Genomic DNA, 21681 nt, shown 5'->3' on the forward strand with positions numbered 1-21681 from the left:
CTTGGGCAAGTGTCTTGGCCAACCTCTGTCTGCCTCAGTTTCCTCATCTGTATAATAGTGTTGGATAATGATAGAACCTATCTCCTCCACTTGTTGTGAGGATAAAATGAGATAATATTTGTAAAGCATTTTGCAAACCTTAAAGCACTATAGAAATGCTAGCTATCATCATCATCATCTTCATCTTCATCATCATCATCATTTTAGCCTCTTCCTCCTAAAGTAGTGACTTCTCACTGCTAGAAGTTTTCAAACAGGTTACATAGTTGTGGGTCCAGCATTTTGCAGATTAGATCCCTGCACTGGGAGGGAGGTTGGATCTGGAGGTAGCCTTCCAACTCCATGGGTTCAAAGATTCTCTGATTCATGGTAGGAATGTCAGACTAGGTGGGGCTAAAAGGAGAGGAAAAAGAAATATTTAGGGAGATGCAAGGAGTATTTTGTTGCCCTTCAAATTGTTCTATTTGGACAATTTCCTGTCCCCTACTGTTGTTTGTACTTCATTCTCAAAGAGGAAGACCATGACATCAGGAAGGTGATGTCCTGACTTGCAAGTGAATTAGATTTAAGTGAGGCAAGGCTGTGCATAGTCACCAGCCTCACTTTCTCCTCCTGAGCTATCCTGATCCAGTGGCCGGAACTAGACCAGGATGACTGGAGATGGCTCAGGATTCAATGAGAGACTTTGGCCTTTTTAAGCTAAGTTCTTTAACAGGCAACACCCATTCAATGATTAAGGCTAGGCAGGGCCCCTACTAGGGATAGGAGAGGGTGGCCAGCTTCATTCCCATTTTATCTCCTGAAGTAAAACATCTATGCCTTTTCCTTGCTTGTGAAACTACTGTGTGGCCTCATTTCTGCCCTATGAATTCTCCATTTTCTCTCTGCCTGCTAAGCTGGACCTACAGCTGCCCTGGAGAGTGAGATGCTACCAATTTGCCCTTTCATTCTGCCCTTTTCCCTCCCCCTCTTTTCTTTTCTAAATGCATAGTGACCTTTGGTCCCCACACTGTAATGAACCTCATTGCTCCAGTCATTCCTTTGTTCTCGGGTCCCATAAATCATAATGATCCAGTATGGGTGTGACCCAGGGTGATATAATTTAAAGGTGAAACAGTTTAGAGACTATCCTTTCCAGTTTCTTCATTTTACAGAGGGGGAGGGAAACTGAGGCCCAAAGAAGTAAAGTTGGTCAATATATATTTATTAAATACCTACTATGTGCCAGGTTCTGTAGTATAAGGGACAAAGTGGGAACTGCAATTCAGACTCCAAAGCCATGGGGAGGTGTTCAAGGAAGTCAAGTTATCACAGAACTTGGAGCTCTTTGGGAAGTGTCTTCAGTTCAATTCAATTAATTTCATTTAATATCATTTCAGCAAGCACCAGCTAAGCACCTACTGTATGCAGAGCACCGAGCTAGGTTGGGAGGAGACACAAAGTTTAGATAGACCTATCCTTACTCTCACATAGCAACATTAGATGCAAACACAAAATTATAGTATGTACTATTTCAGAAAGAAAAAATAGAGAAGTACATAAAAAAGTGTGTGGAAAGGTCATTACCAAGATGGAAGCAGAGTAGAGAAGGCCTAGAAGCAGCTGGTGGCTCAGTAGATAGAATGCTGCACCTGGAGTTATGAGGACCTGTGTTCAAATCCTGCTTCAGACATTTATTAACTATGTGGCCCTGGGCAAATCATTTAACCTCTATTTGCCTCAGTTTCCTCATCTGTAAACTGACGAAAAGAATAACATCTATCTCACAGGGTTGTTGTGAGGTTCAAGTGAGATAACAACTGTAAAACTCTGAATGTAGTGCCTGGTACATAGTAGGTGTTTAATAAATGCTTGTTTCCTTTCTTCCTAAGGAGGAAATGCCATTTGAGTTAGACCTTAAAGGATGGGTAGGAATTCAACAGGTGAAGAAGGGAGAGGGACAGTAGGTGCAGAGAACAGCTGGGAGCAGAGGTATGGAGATGGGGAAAACCCCAGGGATGTACAAGGACACACTTTTCATTTTAATCTGCATTATCAACATTTTCTTCATCACTCTCTTAAGTTTAGACAATCAATAAAACAATAATTTCAAGCTCTGATTTATGGTATCTGCCCATTTCCAAGGTATAAATGCTCACACTAAAAATTTCACAATTGGTGCTCAAGAGGTATTTAGAGCTGACTCCAACCCACCTCCTCTTGTAGGCTACCCAGCTCAGCTCCTTCATTTGACCAGTTAGGAAACCAAGGCCCAGACCCACAAAGCTACTCGCCCAACCTCCCAGGAGTAGTAAGTAATGGAGGCAAGATTAGAAGCCAGGGTCTCAAACCCCAAATCCAGTGCTCTTTCCACAGGGTTTTGGCAATCACTTAATCCAAACCCTCTCATCCTAACCTATTCCTTACCAACAAGAGAACAGCTCTAGAATGTTGAATTGACTTTCACCTCGTAGCATAGCTACTAAGTCACAAAGATGAGACTGCAATCAGTCCACATACCCTAATCCCTGGTCTACAGGTTTTTTGTTTGTTTTTATTTTTTGTTTCATTTTTGTTTTTTCATGGAGCCATGCTGCTTGTCAGGCGGGAGTCACCTGCTGAAGATTTTATAGTGGTATCATTTTAAAAACAACTTGATCTTTGTGAAGGGAAGATGAATCAGCTAGCAAAGTGAAAGGAGAAGTAGAGATCTCCATGGATAGAGCCTTGAAGAGCCCCACCCCTCTTGGTATCAATCATTATTGGCGCTTGTCCCCTGACAGGAGACTTGCACCACTAGATGATGGCTATCCAAAGATAATTCAGTCTGGGAAAGGTGGCCTAGGTCTTCCTCTCTCCCACCTTCGACCAGGTGCCCTCCATTCCTTCAGCTGGAGAATAGATTCTTCTGTTTCATGATTAGAGATCTAAAGCTTCAAAGAGACAAAGCATGACTCCAACTACGCATTAAGGTATAGATGACTGATAACAGGTACTGTTCTGAGAGCAGGTTTTAAAGAGGACATTAAAAAAAAGTTGAGATGGGGGAAAGGTTACTAGTTTTATGACTTCACCTCTGGGTCTGTTTTGATTGCTGGGTGGAGTGGGGAAGCATTAAACCCAATCTGTCAAGCACTGCAATTCTCTCTGTCTCTCCCTTCACCTAAGGGAAGGTCTCAAAGCTCCCTTTGTGGGGGCCCATCCTGGGGTCATTCTTGGTTACCATGGGGCTGTGGTCTCTCTCCTCTTAGATCAATCCTGTCTGAGGTTGCAGGCTAGGTCAGTAGGCTAATCCATGGAAACAAAAGACTCCTTTCTAGGTTATCTGTGGATTCTCCAAGGGAAGAGAGAGGGAACAAAACTAGGGAATTCGGCATTTCATGATTTTGGTCATAGAATATTAACCTTTTTTTTTTAAAAAAAAAAAGTCAATAAATAAGCATTTATTAAGTACTTAGTATGTGACAGGCATTGTGCTAAGTGCTGGGGGAGGAGTGGTGGGAAAGAAAGGCAAAAAGAGGCCCTGACCTCAAGGAACTCACATTCTAATGGGGCAATATGTAGATGACTGCATGCAAAATATGTACAATATAAATGAGAGGTAATATCAGAGGAGAAGCACTAGAATTAAGGGAGGTCAGGAAAAGCTTCCTGTAGAAGGTAGAATTTTAGTTGAGAACTGAAGGAAGCCAGGAGGCAGAAAGGAGAGAGAGCATTCCAGGCATGGGGGACAGCCAATCTAGAGGTGGAGGGATACAAGGAATCCATCGCTATGGGATCAGAATATGTGGAGGGGTTGAAAATCTAAGAAGACTGGGAAGGTAGGAAGGGGCTGAGTTGTGAAGGGTTTTCAAATCCAAACAGGATTTAATAAAATATTCTATCCTGAACATAATAGGGAACCATTGGAGTTTATTTCTGTATTCATCCTCAGTTCCCTGATCTTATTCCCATCTTTTGTACTTATATAATAAGTTTAGTTTATTGAGTTTATTATAGGAAGTGATGTGGTCAGACCTGCACTTAAGAAAGATCAATATGGCATTTGACACAAAGAAGGACTGGAGAAGGAAAGGACTTTTGGTAGAGAGACCAACCAGCAGGCTATTACAATAGCATCCCCTCCAGGCGTGAAAGGATGAGGGTCTGCACTAGAGGTAGAAGGGACCTTAATTACATTAAATCAACAAGCATTTCTTAAACCCCTACTACTTGCAACATGCTAAGAGCTGGGGATACAAAGAAAGGCAAAAACCAGTCTCTATTCTGAAGCATTTTACAGGAGTCATTTGTCTAACCCTTGAAATTTACAGTTAGTGGCACTGACATATATAGAGGTTAAGTGATTTTCCCAAGCCACCCAGCAAGTCCATCATTGGGGAAGAAACAAAAGAGTATTTGAACCCTAGCTTTTCTACTTACTGACTATGTGACATTGAACACTTAGCTTCCTTCAGATTTCTTCTCTGTAAAGTAGAAGTGTTGGACTAGGTCAAGAGTTCTTTACCTGGGGTTGAGGGATTTTAAATAAAAATTTTTGATAACTGTTAATGTAATTTTTCTATCTGTAATCCTATATATTTTATTTTATGTAATTAAAGCATCATTGTGAGAAAGGGTCCTGAGGCTTCACCAGACTGCCTGCTGAAGAGATCCACTACAAAAATAGGTTCAAAATCTCTGGAGGAGGTGATCTCTAAAGTCTATTCCAAATTAGAATTCTGTGTTTTTATGAAAGTTATCCAGTTAGCAGCAGCGTCAGGGAAAGAACTCCCTTCTCCTCACTTCCTAGTTCAGGTCTCTTTCCACTAGAATAGAAATACAGAATGAGTAAATCTTACAAAAATGCATTCTCATTAAAAATAAAAGCCAAACGAACAGTGGAGGGAGTCAAAATAAAGAGAAAGTGGGACCAAGGGGAGGGGAAGATTTTGTCTAATTGATACTTTCCTGAAGGCAGCAAATAATGATGGTGTTCAAGCTCATCATGTCTTTGGGTTTCAGTGGGAATCTTTTATCTATGAAATGCTTTGAGTGCCCTGGAGAATATATTGGAGGTATTTGGTATCTCCATCAGACTTTTGTCCTTCTGTACAACCTCTTTATGAATATGTTTTCTTTAAATACAAATGAATTTTCTTATGTGGAAGAATAGTGTTAGTTTCCCCAGGGTTTATACTAAGTGATTTGTGTGTATTTTGCATGGGGCACTTCCATAAAACATTAAAGTATCCCTCTCTAGTGCATTCCTTTCACTGTGCTATTTTAGTTTCTCGTCAAAAATGGAAATAAAACTAGTTTGCCATGACTTGTTCTTAACGAAGCCATGCTAGCTCTTGGTGACTACTAATTTTTTTTTAACATCCATTAACCATCTTTTTTTTTAATCCATTCATTCTGGAATTTAGCCAGGAATCAAAGTCAAAGCTTGTTGGCCTAGTTTGCAGGCACTATTTTCTTCTCTTTTCAAAAAATCTAGACAGCGTTTCCTCTTCTTCACTCCCGCAGTAACTCTCCTATTTTCCATAATCTTTTAAATATCACTGACAGTGGCTCTGCAATCACATCCACCAGTCCTTTCAGACGCTGAGGATAAATATAGTTCATCTGAGCCAGGTGGCTTGAACTCATCAAAAGCATCTCCTGGAGGTGATCTCTTACCAGCTCCCCACTTATCTTGGGAATCAACTCCCTATTAGCCATCCCTGTTCTGTCCTTTCTAGTCCAAAGGTTATTTTCCTTGGAAGAAAACAGTAGCAAAATAATAATGGAGCAGCTCAGCCTCTTCCTTTTGTCAGATCTCACTGTCCTATCCACTCTGAGCAGTAGGCCTAATCCTCCTTTGATCCTCCTCTTTTGCCCATTATAACTTAAAAAGCATCCTTTTCCATTGTCCTTACCTTCCTTGCCAGTCATTGGATCACATTTCTGTATTCATCCTCAGTTCTCTGCTCTAATTCCCTTCTTTTGTCCTTATATAAATATGATATGTTTATATTTCCCCGTTTAAATACACTTTGTTGATCTTTTGTTATTCTATCGCCTATATTTCCCATCATATTCCTCCTGACCTCTCCTTCCAGAGAGCGATTTCTTTAAATAAAATATGAAAAAAGGAAAAGAAAAAAACCTCCACAAAATAATTTTTAAGACATCCAAAACGTATGATGTCAGTGTCTAGCACAACCAATTGCCCCTTTTTCAAGGTCCAAGGGAAAGTATTTTCTCATATCTCTTCTTTAGGGTCAAGCTTTGTCATTATAATTTCAGGGCATCAAATATCAATTGTTTGTTGTTATTTTCATTTTTACTGTTGCAGTCATTGTACATATTGTTTTCTTGGCTGTACTTACTCCACTTTGAATCATTTCACATACATCTTTCCATGTTCCTTGATATTCCTTATGTTCATAGCTATTTGTAGCACGTTAATCTTCCATTAAATTAACATGCTGCAGTTTGTTGATCCTGTTCCCTAATCTGGGGGCATCTACTCTGTTTCTAGTTCTTTACTACTACAAAAAGTTGCTACTAGAAATATTTTACTATAATGGGGACCTTTTTGTTGTCACTGATCTCCTTGGGCATATGTCCAGCAGTGGACTCTCTGTATGGATCAATGAGATGCCAGTTTTCTTGCATGTTTCCAAATTGCTTTCCAGAATGGTTTATACATATATGTTTAAATTATTGATATCTTTTGTTTTTACATAACCTTAATTTCTATATAGATCTCTCTCTCTGTACATATGTGTATATACACCCACCTATATACATATATACATATGTCCTCCCCTCCCCCAGAAAGTCATTCTTTTTAACAAATAATAATGAAAAAGAAAAAATTAGTTCAGTAAACCCTACTGCATCATTCCCATCTGACAGAAATCCGACATTTCAACGTCGATCTCATACTAGGGGAGTTCAGCATGCATGTCGATGCTCTCTCAAATACTCTGATTCCCTAGGTTCTCAATCTACTCAGTTTCCATGACCTATGCACCCACTTCACCTTTGCTACACACAGACATAGATCATCCAAGCCTTGATGTTGCATCACCCACAAGTGTTCTATATTCGTGAACTCAAAAATTTTGTCCATTCATATTTATCATCCATCTTTTCCTGTGCCTTACAAACTCAACCCTATTTTTTTGTTCTCACCTTGACTGCTATGACCTTCATCCCTCAGTTCTTCACTCAGCACTGGATGTATTCTTTCTCTTTCTTAACTCCTTTTTAACTCCACACTATCCTCTACCTTCAAATCTCTTGCCTCTTTGTGCTGTAGCCAATTACACCTTGCCTCCAAATTTGGCTTTCTTTGCCAAACCTCAAATCTACATGACCCTCACCTCCTACTTCCTTTATTAACTAATCCATGTGCTGTTGAATGGAGCTCAAGAATATCATGAAACCATGCCAATGGGGCAAATACTATTGTTCCAGCTGTCCCCATGCTTGGAATGCTCTATGTCCTCATCTTCATCTCCTTTTCCTGTCTTCCTTCAAATTTCAGCTCAAATTTCACTTTCTATACAAAGCCTTTCCTGGTTTTCTCAGCTGCTACTGCTTTCTATTCTGAAATGACCTTCAGTCAACTGCATTATTTTTCTCCCCCTTTAGAAGATAAGTTCTTTGTAGTCAAGGGCTGTTTTTACCTTTCATTGTATTTTCATTGCTTAGCACAATGCCCGATATATAGTAAATACTTAGTAAGTGCTTAATAAGAAGCCATATTCTTCTAGCTCTGCACAATGAGAAGGAGTTGCAAAGTCTTCTCTCTTCTTCAGGGTCAAGCTTTGCCATTATAACCTGTATGTATCTTTTAAAAATCTTAACATGTAGGTGAATTCCCTAGATACTCATACCTAATGTCTTCAGGCAATTCTTTTTTTTTTCCAGCTTGTCAGAATTGTTTCCTTTTGCATCTTCAGAATGGGACTTTCTATCCCTCCTATTCCCTTTGAACCCTTTGAAATCTGCCCTCCCCAAACTTAAGGCCCACGTCAGACTACTCCCGGCTTTCCTCTATGACAAACAAGGAGGAAACCATCATTTCTCCCCAAAGTTCCAAAGAAGGACTTCATCCTCCCTCCCCCATTTTTGGTATCCTGAGACAATACCTTAATTTTCCCATGTTAGATACAGCTCTGACCATCTCCTTTACTCCTTATCTTTTCTGGCTCCTGTGTGGTGATTCTGTAGGGGCTACTGGCCTGGAGTAACTCAGGGTGATTGACCCCATTCTCATAGAAACTCCTTTGAAAAGTATTCTTGGAGAGGAAAGGGTATGTACCAGTTTTATGTATTTGCCTCATCTCACTTTCTACCTCCATTTCAGTGTGGGGAACAGCTTATACCATCTCTGTGAGAACACCCACGAAGGTCCTACGAGCTGCTCGCGGGCAAAGTGCCACACTTCCATGTATGTATGAGACAACACTTGCAACAAGAAGTGGATTCATCCAATGGGATAAACCTCTAATGGACCCTCCAGTAAGATGCCATACATCCTCTTAGTGGGGGAGAAGACAAGGGTTGGAGAGAAGTAGAAGGTTTGGGCCAGGTCACTTTGGATACCAAGCTCAGTCCTGAGACAGCATCATACATAGGCAAAATACCTTGTTACCTGCACATTGATTTTAACACGACAAAGGAGGCCCATACTCCCCCTTCTTTCCTGACAGGGGCAGCATCCTGGGGCCTGCAGTCTAGGGAAGGGCAAAGCTGGGCAGTAAGGTGAGAAACGGGAACGACAAGACCTTGCTTTATGATTTTGCCTTAAGTTGTCCTGACTGGGGCCCTGGGGTGCCTATTCTCTCTTTCTTCTTCCCTCTCTCTCTCTCCCTCTTCCTCTCTGTCTCTTTCTGTCTTTCTTCCTCCCTCCCTCTCTGTGTCTCTCTCTGTCTCTATCTCTGTTTCTCTCATTGCCTCTGTCTCTTTCTCTCTCTGTCTCTTTCTCTCTCTGTCTCTGTCCATCTCTTTCTCATTATCTCTGTCTCTTTCTCTTTCTCTGTCTGCCTGTCTTTCTCTTTCCCTTTCTTCCTCCCTCCCTCCCTCTCTCTGTCTCTGTCTGTCTCTTTCTCTGTCTCTGTATCTTTCTATTTCTTCCTCCCTCTCTGTCTCTGTCTGTCTGTCTTTATCTCTGTCTCTCTTATTATCTCTGTCTCTTTCCCTGTCTCTGTCTCTCCCTCTGTTTGTCTCTGTCTCTCTTACACATTGAAGGTCTTCAATTAAAATGAGAATCAGCCCTTGATAGAGAAAGTGCAAAGTGGTGGCCAAAGAACAGAGGAAAACCTTCAGGGAAAGTGTCCTCTTTTGGTTCTGTAGGCACCTGGGGATGATTCATTCAACAACAGACACATTGAACAAAACCTTTATTGTGTGCTTTCATTCATTCATTCAGGCTACTTCTAGGCACCCAGATACTATGTCACCTATACTTGGACTCATAACTATTATTATTTACAATTATATGAACATAATAATAATTCTGAACTTTGAAAACCTTAAAGTGTCATATAAATGTTCTCATGATTATTGTCATCATCATGATTATACAAGGCACTATGCTTGGTGTTATGAGGGTAGAAAAAAGAATATGGCAGGTTGGGTCCTGTCCCCGACCCATTCAATTCTTCTCTCTTCTTTAATGCCTAACCCAAATGCCCGTTTCTTCAGGAAGCCTCTCAGATTCTCTCTAAAAAATGACCATTTTCTACAGACCTCAGATAGAATTTTGTTTTTTTCAGTTCTCTAAAGAACTTACATAATATTGAGAAATAGCTATTTATGTTTGTACCTTAACCTTCTACTGGTTTGTAAGCTCTGTGAAGGTGGGACTGTTCTTTATCTATCCTTCGTATTTCTCTAGCACCTGGCAAATAGAAGTGCTTAATAAATGTTTGTTGAATGACTAAATGCCTAATTAAGAAAAAGAAGGCTGGATTCATCACTTTAATTCAAGACTTGACATGACCAGTATAAAAGGTGCTAACAAAGTACCCTAAGACAATGCCTTTTTCACTGTAATCCACTGATGTAGAGAAAAAAAATATTTTTGGAGAGGACTGGGTTCCCAGTTCCAGCCTGCTATTTATTAGCTGTGACTTTTGACAAATCAGTTTCCTTCTCTGAAACTCAGTTTTCTTATCTGTAAAAGATGGGGCTTGTTATCACTGAAGCCTAAGGTCTCCTCCAGCTTCACATCTTCTGGACCTTCACTTGCTTCCAAGCGTCAAGGTTCTAGGGCAATAGAACGGTTAAGAACCAAGGCTGGCAACTAGTAGGAGGAGAGCTGCCTATCCTAGCTTAGCACTGGGACATTCCTGGTGGGCAGGTGAGTGACATTTCTTGTTCCTTGCAGGATCAAGTAGTCTTATGGTCCTTCTCCTCAAACCAGTACACCTTTGGGAATCGGTACACAGATCGAGTCAACCTGACTGGCAACTATATGTATGACGATGCCTCCATCACCATTGGGCAGCTGACCATGGATGACAATGGGACCTATGAATGTTTACTGATGCTTGATGGAGATTTAACTCAAAACAGACAAGCAAGGATGGAGCTCTTGGTTCTAGGTGAGAGGCAGTGATTGCTCCCATAATTCTCCTGTTCCCTTTCACGGTTTTGGGTGAAGTAGTCCTCTACGAAGAGGAATCTAATTTTAAATAAAACCACACACATTAAACGTACTATGTGCTTGACTCTGTGCTGATAAAAACGAGCCACCATGCTCTAGGTAACTGGTGTGGAGATACTTCCGATCCTTCTCAGCACAGAATAGTAGAAAGAGTGTTGGGTTTGGATTCAGTCGATGTGAGTTTGAGTCTCAGTTTTAATACCTGTTTGACCTGGGCTACTTGAGATACCTGACAGGAGGTCAGGAAGATCTGAGTTCAAGTCTAACCCCAGACACTTACTAGTTATGTAACCCTGGGGTAAGTCACTTAATATCTTTTTATCTCAGTTTCTTCAACTGTAAAAATGAGGATCATTACTCAGAGTTGTTGTGAGGATTAAATGAGATGACATTTATAAAGTTCTTAGCATAGTCTAACATAATAGGCTTTTAATAAATGCTTAATTCCTTCCTTCCATCCTTCCCTCCTTCCTTCCTTCCCTCCTTCCTTCCTTCCTTCCCTCCTTCCTTCCTTCCCTCCTTCCTTCCTTCCTTCCCTTCCTTCCTTCTTTCCCTTCCCTCCTTCCTTCCTTCCATCCTTCCCTCCTTCCTTCCCTCCTTCCCTCCTTCCTTCCTTCCCTCCTTCCTTCCTTCCCTCCTTCCTTCCTTCCCTCCTTTCTTCCTTCCTTCCCTTCCTTCCTTCTTTCCCTTCTCTCCTTCCTTCCTTCCATCCTTCCTTCCTTCCTTCCTTCCTTCCTTCCTTCCCTCCTTCCTTCTTTCCTTCCTTCCTTCCTTCCATCCTTCCATCCTTCCCTCCTTCCTTCCTTCCTTCCTTCCTTCCCTCCTTTCTTCCTTCCTTCCCTCCTTCCATCCTTCCCTCCTTCCTTCCATCCTTCCTTCCTTCCTTCCCTCCTTCCATCCTTCCTTCCTTCCTTCCCTCCTTCCCTCCTTCCATCCTTCCTTCCTTCCCTCCTTCCTTCCTTCCCTCCTTTCTTCCTTCCTTCCCTTCCTTCCTTCCTTCTTTCCCTTCCCTCCTTCCTTCCTTCTTTCCCTTCCTTCCTTCCTTCCCTCCTTCCTTCTTTCCTTCCTTCCTTCCTTCCTTCCTTCCTTCCTTCCTTCCTTCCTTCCTTCCCTCCTTCCTTCCTTCCTTCCCTCCTTCCTTCCTTCCCTCCTTTCTTCCTTCCTTCCCTTCCTTCCTTCTTTCCCTTCCCTCCTTCCTTCCTTCCATCCTTCCTTCCTTCCTTCCTTCCTTCCTTCCCTCCTTCCTTCCTTCCTTCCTTCCTTCCTTCCTTCCTTCCTTCCTTCCCTCCTTCCTTCTTTCCTTCCTTCCTTCCTTCCTTCCTTCTTTCCCTTCCCTCCTTCCTTCCTTCCATCCTTCCTTCCCTCCTTCCCTCCTTCCTTTCTTTTTTCCTCCCTCCCTCCCTTCCTTTATCTCAATCTCTCTAGACCTGTTTCTTCAACTAGAAAGTGAGAGGGCTGGACTAGATGATTTCCGAGGTCTCTTCCAGCTCTAGACCTAAGATCCTAGCTGATTTCATGACACTTTTCCTATCCAAGAAAGTATGAGCATCAGTGGGGACTACGCAAAGCAGCAGAAAGTAAGTGAGGTAAATTGTTTGGGGGGGAGGGCATGCTAAACCAGTGCTTCTAGAACAGTGTTTAATGACAGATATTTAGCACTGGCAGTAGGGTCAGGGAGGGAGGGAGGCATGTGATTGGCCCAATCTTCTGGTGTTCTCCAAATCTTATCAATCAAAGTATCACCAAATCAGTTCTTTTATTTGCTGATATATAGTGTTCCAAGGTTTGTGGTCTGGTAGTGTAGCATCTTCTAGGTCTTGTGTAATTCTAATTGTGGCCTAGAGAGGTTGAGAAAGAAGGAAGGAAGGAAGGAAGAAAGGAAGAAAAGGAAGGAAGGAAGAAAAGGAAGGAAAGAAGGAAGGAAGGAAGGAAGGAAGGAAGGAGAGAGGGAAGGAGGAAAAAAGAAAAGAAGGAAGGAAAGAAGTATTTGAATTGTTTTTTTCTTGTTGCTCATAATATTTTCTCCTTAGCCTGGGGTTTTCAGATTTGGCTATGGTATTTCTGTAGGTTTTCATCCTGGGATCTCTTTCATGTGGGTGGTGGATTTTTTCTATTTTTACTTTCTCCTCTTATTCTAAAAATTTGGGAAATTATCTTTAATTATTTCTTGTAACATTTTATCAAGATTCTTTTTTTTTGATCATGGCTTTCAGGTAGTCTGATAATTCTTATGTTTGCTCTTCTTGATCTGTTCTCTAACTCAACTGTTTTTCTTATGAGATGCTTCACTTTCTATTCTACTTTTTCATTCTTTTTATTTTTACTTTTTATTATTTCTTGGTTTCTTATAATGTTATTTGCTTCCCCTTGCCCAATTCAAGTTTTCAAGGAATTGTTTTCTTCCTTAAGATTCTGGATCTCTTTTTCCAGTTTATTGACTTTCATAATTTTCTTGGATTTCTTGGATTGTCCTTATTTTTTTTCCTAATTTTCCCTCAATCTCTCTCACTTTTTTTTTAAAGTCCTTTTTAAAGTCCTTCCAAGACCTCTTTTTTGGGCGCATGACCATTTGACCATACTCTTTGAGGTAGGAGAGACTTTTTTGCTTTAGTATCCTACTCTGAAAATGAACCCAGGCCTTCTCTTTCCCTATAGTAGATGTATATGGTTGGCTTCTTTCTCCTTTGCTTGCTCATTTTAATTTTTTTAAAATTTTTAGCAGCTTCTTATCATAATCCCCTCTAGTCCCAGGATGTGGAGGATGGTGCCTCTGGTCTCAGGTTCTTCTTACTGTTATTTTCTAAGCTGCATACAGAGCCCAACCTCAGCACTCCTTTCCCCCTCTAAGTCACATCTAGGGCCCCCAGTCACTCTATGGTGAAAATACTCTTGCTCCCTGAGGACCCTCCAGTGGCTGTAACCTTCAGTTCTCCCCTCTGGCTTGGAACCAAAACCAGAAACTCAGCTCTCCTGTAAATCACCACAACCAACAGCATGCCCCAGTGCTTCTGCACTCACCAGGCATTTGCTGGTTCTTTCTTGCCTTCAGGACTGTGTCTGGGCAATGCAGCTAGGTCTGCATCTCTCAGCAGCAGAGGGTCCTTCAGTCTTCCCCTGCTCAGATGTCTGCCTGTCCATACTTTCCATGAAGTGAGAATTCCTATGGCTAAGGCTGAGGCTTAGGCCAGGACTGCCTCCCAGCCTAGCTACCCCCAGGGCTTGTTTCAGCAGAGGGGGATAGCCTGGAGGTGTTTGCACTTCACTCAGGCCATACTTCCTTCCTTGGGTTCATTCCTCAGGTTTCCTCCAGTTGTCCCAGGAGGATCCTTGCTCTGCCCCAACTCTTGTTTATTTGTGTGTGCTGCTCTACATTCCCCTTGAGACTCTATTTTGTCTTGTTTGTGGAGGAAGTCTGAAGAACTTGCAATTTTCTGACCTACTCCTCCATCTTCCCAGAATCACCCCCCGACATACACACATGTTTAACCCTAACCTAGTTTTTCAGCCTCATTATACTTTACTCCCTCTCTCCTATTCTTTAATCCAGGCAAAGTGATCCCTGTTCCTTATACAAGGAACTCCATCTCCCTTTGTGTCGGTCATCTATCACTCCTCCTCGCCTTCCCCTCACAGACTGTTTCATCAAGATGTAGTTCAAACATGGAGCCTTTCTGTTCCCCCCATCAGCTAGTGCCCTCCTAACACCTTTCTACTGAAGTATTCATTTGCACATATTCTCTATATACTTACATATTTATTTGCTGCCTCTCGTTAAGAATGAGAGCCCTTTCAGAGCAGTGATAGTTTCATTCATCCCCCAGAGGCTAGCATAGAGCTTGGTACATTGTAAGCTCTTTATAAATACTTGTTAGTTGATGTATTGGGGTTCCCCAGGCCACTGTTTAAGAGAACACTGAGATGGAATAATTTCATCTGAGGTTTCTGAGCTCTGCCATAACAAATGTGAGTCACCGAATGAACATTACTGAGTGAACAGTGTCCCCTGGATGCCAAAGCAGATCCAGACAACAAACATGTTGCTGAGAGAATTTGAAACTGTGCCCTACAAGGACTGTTTGGAGAATTTGGGGATGCTTAGCTTGGAGGAAAGATTGAAGAGAAATGTTGTGGGAGGATTCAGTGGTTGAGAGGGATTAGCCTTTTGTTTTGCCTGGCCTCAGAGAACAGAATTAGGGATTCATGCATAGAAATCACAGAGATAAAGATTTAGGTCTGAAGAAAATAAATATGTCTTTAAATGGGAACCAGAGCCATAGCTAACTATTTTAGCTCCCAGGGCAAGCACCAAAAGTGCAGGCAAGGTGGAGAGGGTAGGAAACAGAAATCAGGATAGCTGCTGGGCTTGGGAGCAGGGGGGCATAGATTGGGGATGAGGTGACCCAATGTAGGAGTCTCTTTCACTATTCATGGACCTGCCACTTCATTGTGCCAAAGGGCGGTTTTTAAATGCCTAGCTTCCAGGGAATAGTTGACAATCCTTTCTAGTTGAGTTTGGAGTTTTGGTTATGGGCCTCTGGTGTAACCAACACACCCAGACCAGGTTCCACACCAAGCCCCAGACAAAAATGGAAGAGTTGGAAGGAGTATACAGAGGAACACAATGTCGGAGAGGTGTAGTATTGGGTACAAATGTGACTGTGGCCATCTTTCTCAATCCCGGAAGCCTTGGTGAGGTAGCAAAGGCAGTCACACCTCTGAGGGCTTTGGGGTAAAACTGGTGAAGATCCAGAATGAACAAGAGGATTACAGTGAGAAGAAGCTGGGAATTTATTCTATGGTTTTTATGGCCCATTTATGGGAGGTTATCCAGGCTTATAGCTTTCCCTAAATTAAAGGAGGCAATGAGGTGTAATGGAAAGCATACTCGTTCCAGATTCAAATCCTGCCTCTAACACTACTTTCATAGTCTCAGGCAAGTCACTTAACCTTCCTCATCTACGAAATGAGGAGATTATACTAGCTGGTCTTTGAGGTCCCTTCAACTTTATGTCTATTGTTTAAAAGTTGTGTCTAGACAGCCCCTGCTTTCTCTGGCATCAGTACTTTCCAAGGAAGTATCAGTCTCTTTGTGGATAAATGGTAGTTATCATTCATTCTCTTTTATATATATATAGAAAGTGAGTCTTAGAGAAGTTAAGGTCGCACAGATCGTCAGTCCAGATCTGGAAAGGTCTACAGAGGCCATTTGCTCTAATGGTCTCCATTTTAGAGATGAGGAAATGGAAGCCCAGGGAAGGTCACTCCGGTCACACAGGTAGTGATTTAACCTCAGGTCCTTGGGTGACAGAGCTAACTTTCTTTCCCCTACATAAACCTGGGTTTGAATCCTAGCTCTCTCATTTCTGGGAGGTGTGACATTAATCCAGACGCTGAGCCTCAGTTTTCTCATTTGTAAAATGAAGGGTTTGGACCAGAAGATCAGTGTCGAAGTCATTTCCAGCCCTAAGCCCCATGATCAGGGGTAGTTACCTGCTGAGGTTGCCATTTGTAATCCAACTTTTTATAAACACACTTAAAAAAATTTTTTTAGAAGACTCTCCTCCCAGTGGCATGTAGGTACTTGTTTTATGAGGTTTGTGAAATAATAGGTTTAGAGTCAGAAGGAAACTTAAAGGTCATTTAGTTCAACACCTTCACTTTTACAGCTAGAAAAATTGAGGCCCAGAGAGGTGGTGACTTATCCAGGGTCATGTAGATAGTCAGTGGCAAGGGCAGATCCTCTGACTCCTGATTTGATGCTCTTTCCATTAACACCATACCTTCCCACTCCAGAATTATGGTGAAGGCTCAAACCATCCAATCAAGAGTAACCCATGGGACATGCAATCTTTCAAATTCATGTTGGGCACACCAGTGACTTGTCCAGTCTCTGCTCATGTGTCTCTTACTGCACTTTCATGTTCTGACTGGAATAGTAGCCATGTGTGTTGTATCAATCTACTCTGTACATAGCATATCTACACCTAATGGTTTGTATGTTGTCTTCCCCATTAGACTGTGAAGTCCTTGAGGGCGGGGACTATCTTTGACCTTTCTTTGAAGCACTTAGCACAGTACCTGGTACATAGTAGGCACTTAATACATGTTTGTTGACTCAATAAGTGTGTGATTGGTGGCAGTGATCATGTGTAGGGTAGAGATTGGGGTAGGAGGGCATATTATACGTAATGGTCTACCTTGTCCTTTCACCGATAATATGACATTCTCTCTTTTCCTTCTTTGCAGTGCCCCCCTCCAAACCAGACTGCAGCATTGAGGGGGAAACTATATATGGGAACAACATCCTCCTAAAATGTGAATCCAAAGAGGGATCCCCAACTCCCCAGTACAGCTGGAAGAGCTTTGACATCCAAAACAAGGAACGGCTATTATCACCACCAGGTATCTATGAGTTATCATGTCAAGAGGAACCATCTGCAGGTGGACACTGGAGTGCTCACTCCCTTGGTTCCCAGATTGCTTGTATATTATCTTTACCATTAGATTGTGAGTTTTTGAGGGCCAGGATCATTTTTGCTTTTCTTTGAATTCCCAGCATTTAGCACATTGCCTGGCACCTAGGAAGTTTTTAATAAATGCTTGTGGACTTGACTGGAAATCAACAAATGATTAGACTAGATCAGAGAATGTCTTAGATATGGCATTTAAAGTTTTCAGCAAGGTATTGGACAAAGTCGCTCATATAATATTTATACACAAGATGGAGAGATGCAAAGTCATTGAAAATATGTATTACTTGATTTTTTTGTCTCTATCTCTTTAGTGTTTATCATAGCACTTGGTATATAGTAAAAAGTTTAATTAATGTTTGTTGATTGGTTAAGAGATGTTGGCTAGGTACAGTTAATGGATTTAAAACCAAACTGAATGGGCAGAGAACACGAAGTTATTGAATGATGGAAGAAAAGGAGGGGAGAGGGATGCAAGGATAAGTGGTCAGCTTGATAGTTGTGCCTAGAACAGGTGGATACTTAAGGGAGGCATTCACATGAGACCAGCGTAGCTCTGAACACTAGTGTCATTTGTCTTGTTGTCCACAAGGTGGCCATACCGTAACAGCAATGGCTTGTTTCTAATTTTTCACAGAACCAGACTAAAGCTGGAAGGAACCTCAGAAGCCACTGGGTCTGATCCCCTCATTTTACAGATTATTTGCTGAGGTCCAAGGAGCCTCAGTGACTTGTCCAAGGTCACATAGGCAGAAAGTGTCAGAGATGGGATTCGAACCCAGATCTAATTATTCCACAGCCAGCACCTGGTCCATTGTTTCATAACATTATAGGCTCTCAGAGATGGAAGCAACCTCAGAGATCATCTGGTCCAATTGCTTTGTCCTTTTACAGAAGAGAAAACTGATTTATGGCTGGGTCACACATTGGAATCCAGATTTCTTGATTCTTAGCCCAGTATTTTTCCTGTTAAACCATCCTGCCTCCTCTGTGCTTTTGGAAGTTCTTCAGTGGGAATGGTGTGTTTTTGGCAAGATTCCTTCTCCTTCTTCTCCTTTTCTTTAGTCTGATCTTGTGATTTCCACTGTTTGGAGAGCTCCCTCAATCAATGGCTATTCTCAAGCATTCTGTCACTTTCAGTCACCCAGGACACAGAGATTAAGTGACTTGCCCAGGGTCACAGAGCCAGTAAAAACAGAGGTAAAACCTGAAATCAAATCAACTTAATTCCAAAGTTGACTCTTTAACCAACAGACCAAAAGCCTCTCAGCAAGTGTCCCTTTTCCATAGCACCACTACCATTCTGTCTCCGCATCCCTCCTTGGGATGGGTTGTGTCCATATTGTCTAAAGGGGCCAAGGTCTCCCATTGCATCATGGGCCATCTGCAGTCATCCTGATGAATATCTGGTCACTGGATTCAGATGGCTCTGGAGGAGAAGTGCGGCTGGTGACCTGCACAGCCCTCCCTCACTCAAAACAAAGTCAAGTGCAAGTCATGTCATCATTTCTCTGATGGCATGGTCTTCTTCAGCAAGGAAGGAAGAATACAACCACCACCACAGCAAAAACCATGTTGACCAAATCCCACCCTTTCATGACTTGGGCCATTGGTGGCTACATTCTATCTCTTTATTCCTTAGGCCCCTGACAGTAGTAAAATCCAACAGTTTTGAAATTAAATTTTATATTTTTAATTAACAAGCATTTATTTGCTCTCCCTCCCATTCCATGCATAGAAAAATAAGAAAACCCTTGTACCAAATATGCACAAAGCAAAAAAATTTCCTAAATTAACCATAACAAATAACATATATCTCTTTCAACATAGTCAATCTATCATGTCTCTGTCAAGAAGCGGACAGCATTCTTTATCTTCTGAAATCATGGTTGATCATTACATTGATTAGGTTTCCCAAGTCTTTCAAAGTTGTTTACATCTTTACAATATTGTTGTATGAATGGTTCTCCTGGTTCTCCTCATATCACTCTGTTGTCAGTTCATAAAAGTCTTTCCAGGTTTCTCTGAAACCTCCCTTTTCATTGCTTCACGGTTTCTTATAGCACAATAATATTCCATTGTATTCACATACCATCATTTGTTCAGCCATTCCCCATCCCAATCTAATTCCATCTTTTGGGAGCTATCACACACCCCTCTCTGGACTGGGGCATCGGATCCAGCACATGGAGATATTTCTATCTTGGTGAAGTTGGACTATGATACCTATAATACCTGATGGCATTTATGGAAATTGGATTAAGCAGAGTCAGACTAGCCCACGAGACACTCAGCGAGGTTCCCTGGTGCCTGAGGGGAGGGTAAAGACAGGGTGTGCTGGAGCTAGCTCTGACCCACCTTTGTTTAATTTTCAATGTGAGCTTAAGGAAAAGGCAATCAACTACAAATCAGGTTTCATTTATTATTTTGTCAATTGTCTAGACTTTAAAAAGTGTTAATAATGCTGATTAATCCTACATGTGTGCACATACATTTTTTTCAGTCCTATTAAATGTTTACCAATACACCCTGTGTATTGTTCTCTAAACACTGCTTGAGCTCAGCAGGGGTGCAATAAAAGACTTAGGAAATAAGGAGATAACCAGAATGGAGGCCTGCTCACTGAAGGCTAATAATAATTTGCATTTATACAGCACTTTAAGGTTTGTGAAGTGATTTACATCCATTATCTCATTCTAGTCTCATAACTCCCCTAAAAATATAGGAAGAAAGCAGCTGGTCTCTGAGCTCCACCTCCAGCTGCATCTCAAATGATTTTCTAATGAATTGTCCCGTAGAATACCTCTGGCCAAAGATATTCTGCCTTGGAGGTCTGCCGAATCTTGGTCCTAGAACGCTGGCTCGTTTCAGGTTCGTTGGGTTGGGTAAAGAAGTTCATCTTTAGATTATCGCCACTAGATGGCAGTAGGACCTACAGCAAGGCATTCCCATATGCTCAGAAACTGTCATGCAATTTTACTACAGGGGAATTTTACTATAGACTGATCCCCAACACAAAGTGAATAGATAGATAGATAGATAGATAGATAGATAGATAGATAGATAGATAGATAGATAGATAGGTAGGTAGATAGATAGATAGATGATAGATAGATAGATAGATACAAACATAGATACATAGATATACAGATAGATACATAGATATTTAGATAGGTAGATAGACAAATAGATAAAAGAGATAGAAGGAGAGATAGAGATATATCAGTAGATATAGAGACAGGCAGATAGACAAATAGAGAGAGGAGAGACAGAGATGGAAATATATCAATCTCTATCTAGATAGAGATAGAGATATTATCTATAGATGTAAAGATAATATATAGATGTAGATGCAGATCTAGATATATTTGGCATCTAGGTGACACAGTAGATAGAAAACAGGGCTTGGAATCAGGAAGACCTGAGTTCAAATCTGGCCTTAGGTACTTACTAGCTGTGTTACTCTAATCAAGTCACTTAACCCTACTTGCCTCTGTTTCCTCATCTGTAAAATGAAGCAGAGGAGGAAATGGCAAACCATTCCAGCATCTTTGCCAAGAAAATTCCAATGGGGTCATGAAAAGTTTCAAACAGCAACTAGATAGAGATAAATTTATAGAGATATATCTAGAAATAGAGCTATATATCTAGATAAAGATATAGACAGAAATTAAGCTTCCTGTAGCTAATTATAAATATATATCTAGATAGAGATAGATGGAGATATATCTAGAGATAGAGAGATCTTTCTAGGAGTCAAATCTCTGGATTATAACTCTTTGCAACTCTGAATCAATCTGCTTAGGAAGGTTTCCCAATCCTTCCCCACTCTTGTTATGAAAAAAAAGAATTTAATCGATTTTAAAGCAAGGAATGACCTCAAATCATCTTCAGGCAGAGATACAGGGAAGAATATTGAGTAGAACCCTTCAAATTCAGGGAAGTGATACAGTGACATGGCATGACACTTATAGAGTTAGCCTTAGAGTCAGAAAGTACTGGATTCAAATCCCATCTCTGACACAATCTGATGGTATGATTCTGGGCAAATAATTTATTTCCTCAACAACTTTTCAAGAATCAGAGTTACAGAATATCTGGATTGGTGGAAAGAGTTTCCTTATCTGTAGTTCTCTACACTGATGAAATAACATACCTGAATGAGGAAAAAGAGAATAAAGGCATTATACCCCATTGCACAAAGGAGGTAGCAAAGGCCCAGAGCATTTAACTGAATTATTTAAGGTCACATGGATAATAATCATAACAACAACACATTTATATAGTGGTTTCACACTTATAAAACACTCTCTTCAAGGCCAGTGAACCTTTACCTACCAGTACATGGGATTGTAGAACATGTACCAGCTCCAGACTCAGAGATGTGGGTTCCAATTCTGCGTCTGGCACTTCCTAGCTATGTGATATAGGACTAGTCAACTTCACCTCTTTAGATCTTATTTTCCTCATCTATAAAATAATGAGGTTGAATTAAATGATCTCCAAAGTCTCCTTCTGCTCTAAAAAACAAAAACAGCTATAGGATCATAAGTAGGGAAAATATTATTAACCTTATTTTATAGA

General features: G+C 41.2%; 1 protein-coding gene across 1 annotated transcript in view; it reads left to right on the forward strand.

Moving 5' to 3' along the window:
• GPA33 (glycoprotein A33) overlaps positions 1-21681 on the forward strand; it is a 36629-nt gene that overhangs the window by 9583 nt on the left and 5365 nt on the right. The window contains exons 2-4 of the mRNA XM_072648745.1: positions 8324-8478; positions 10349-10565; positions 16874-17029. Of these exons, the coding sequence (XP_072504846.1) occupies positions 8324-8478; positions 10349-10565; positions 16874-17029 (528 nt within the window). The remainder of the gene's footprint in view (positions 1-8323; positions 8479-10348; positions 10566-16873; positions 17030-21681) is intronic.

Source organism: Notamacropus eugenii, chromosome 2, assembly GCF_028372415.1.
Source record: "Notamacropus eugenii isolate mMacEug1 chromosome 2, mMacEug1.pri_v2, whole genome shotgun sequence".
Classification (NCBI taxonomy): domain Eukaryota; kingdom Metazoa; phylum Chordata; class Mammalia; order Diprotodontia; family Macropodidae; genus Notamacropus; species Notamacropus eugenii.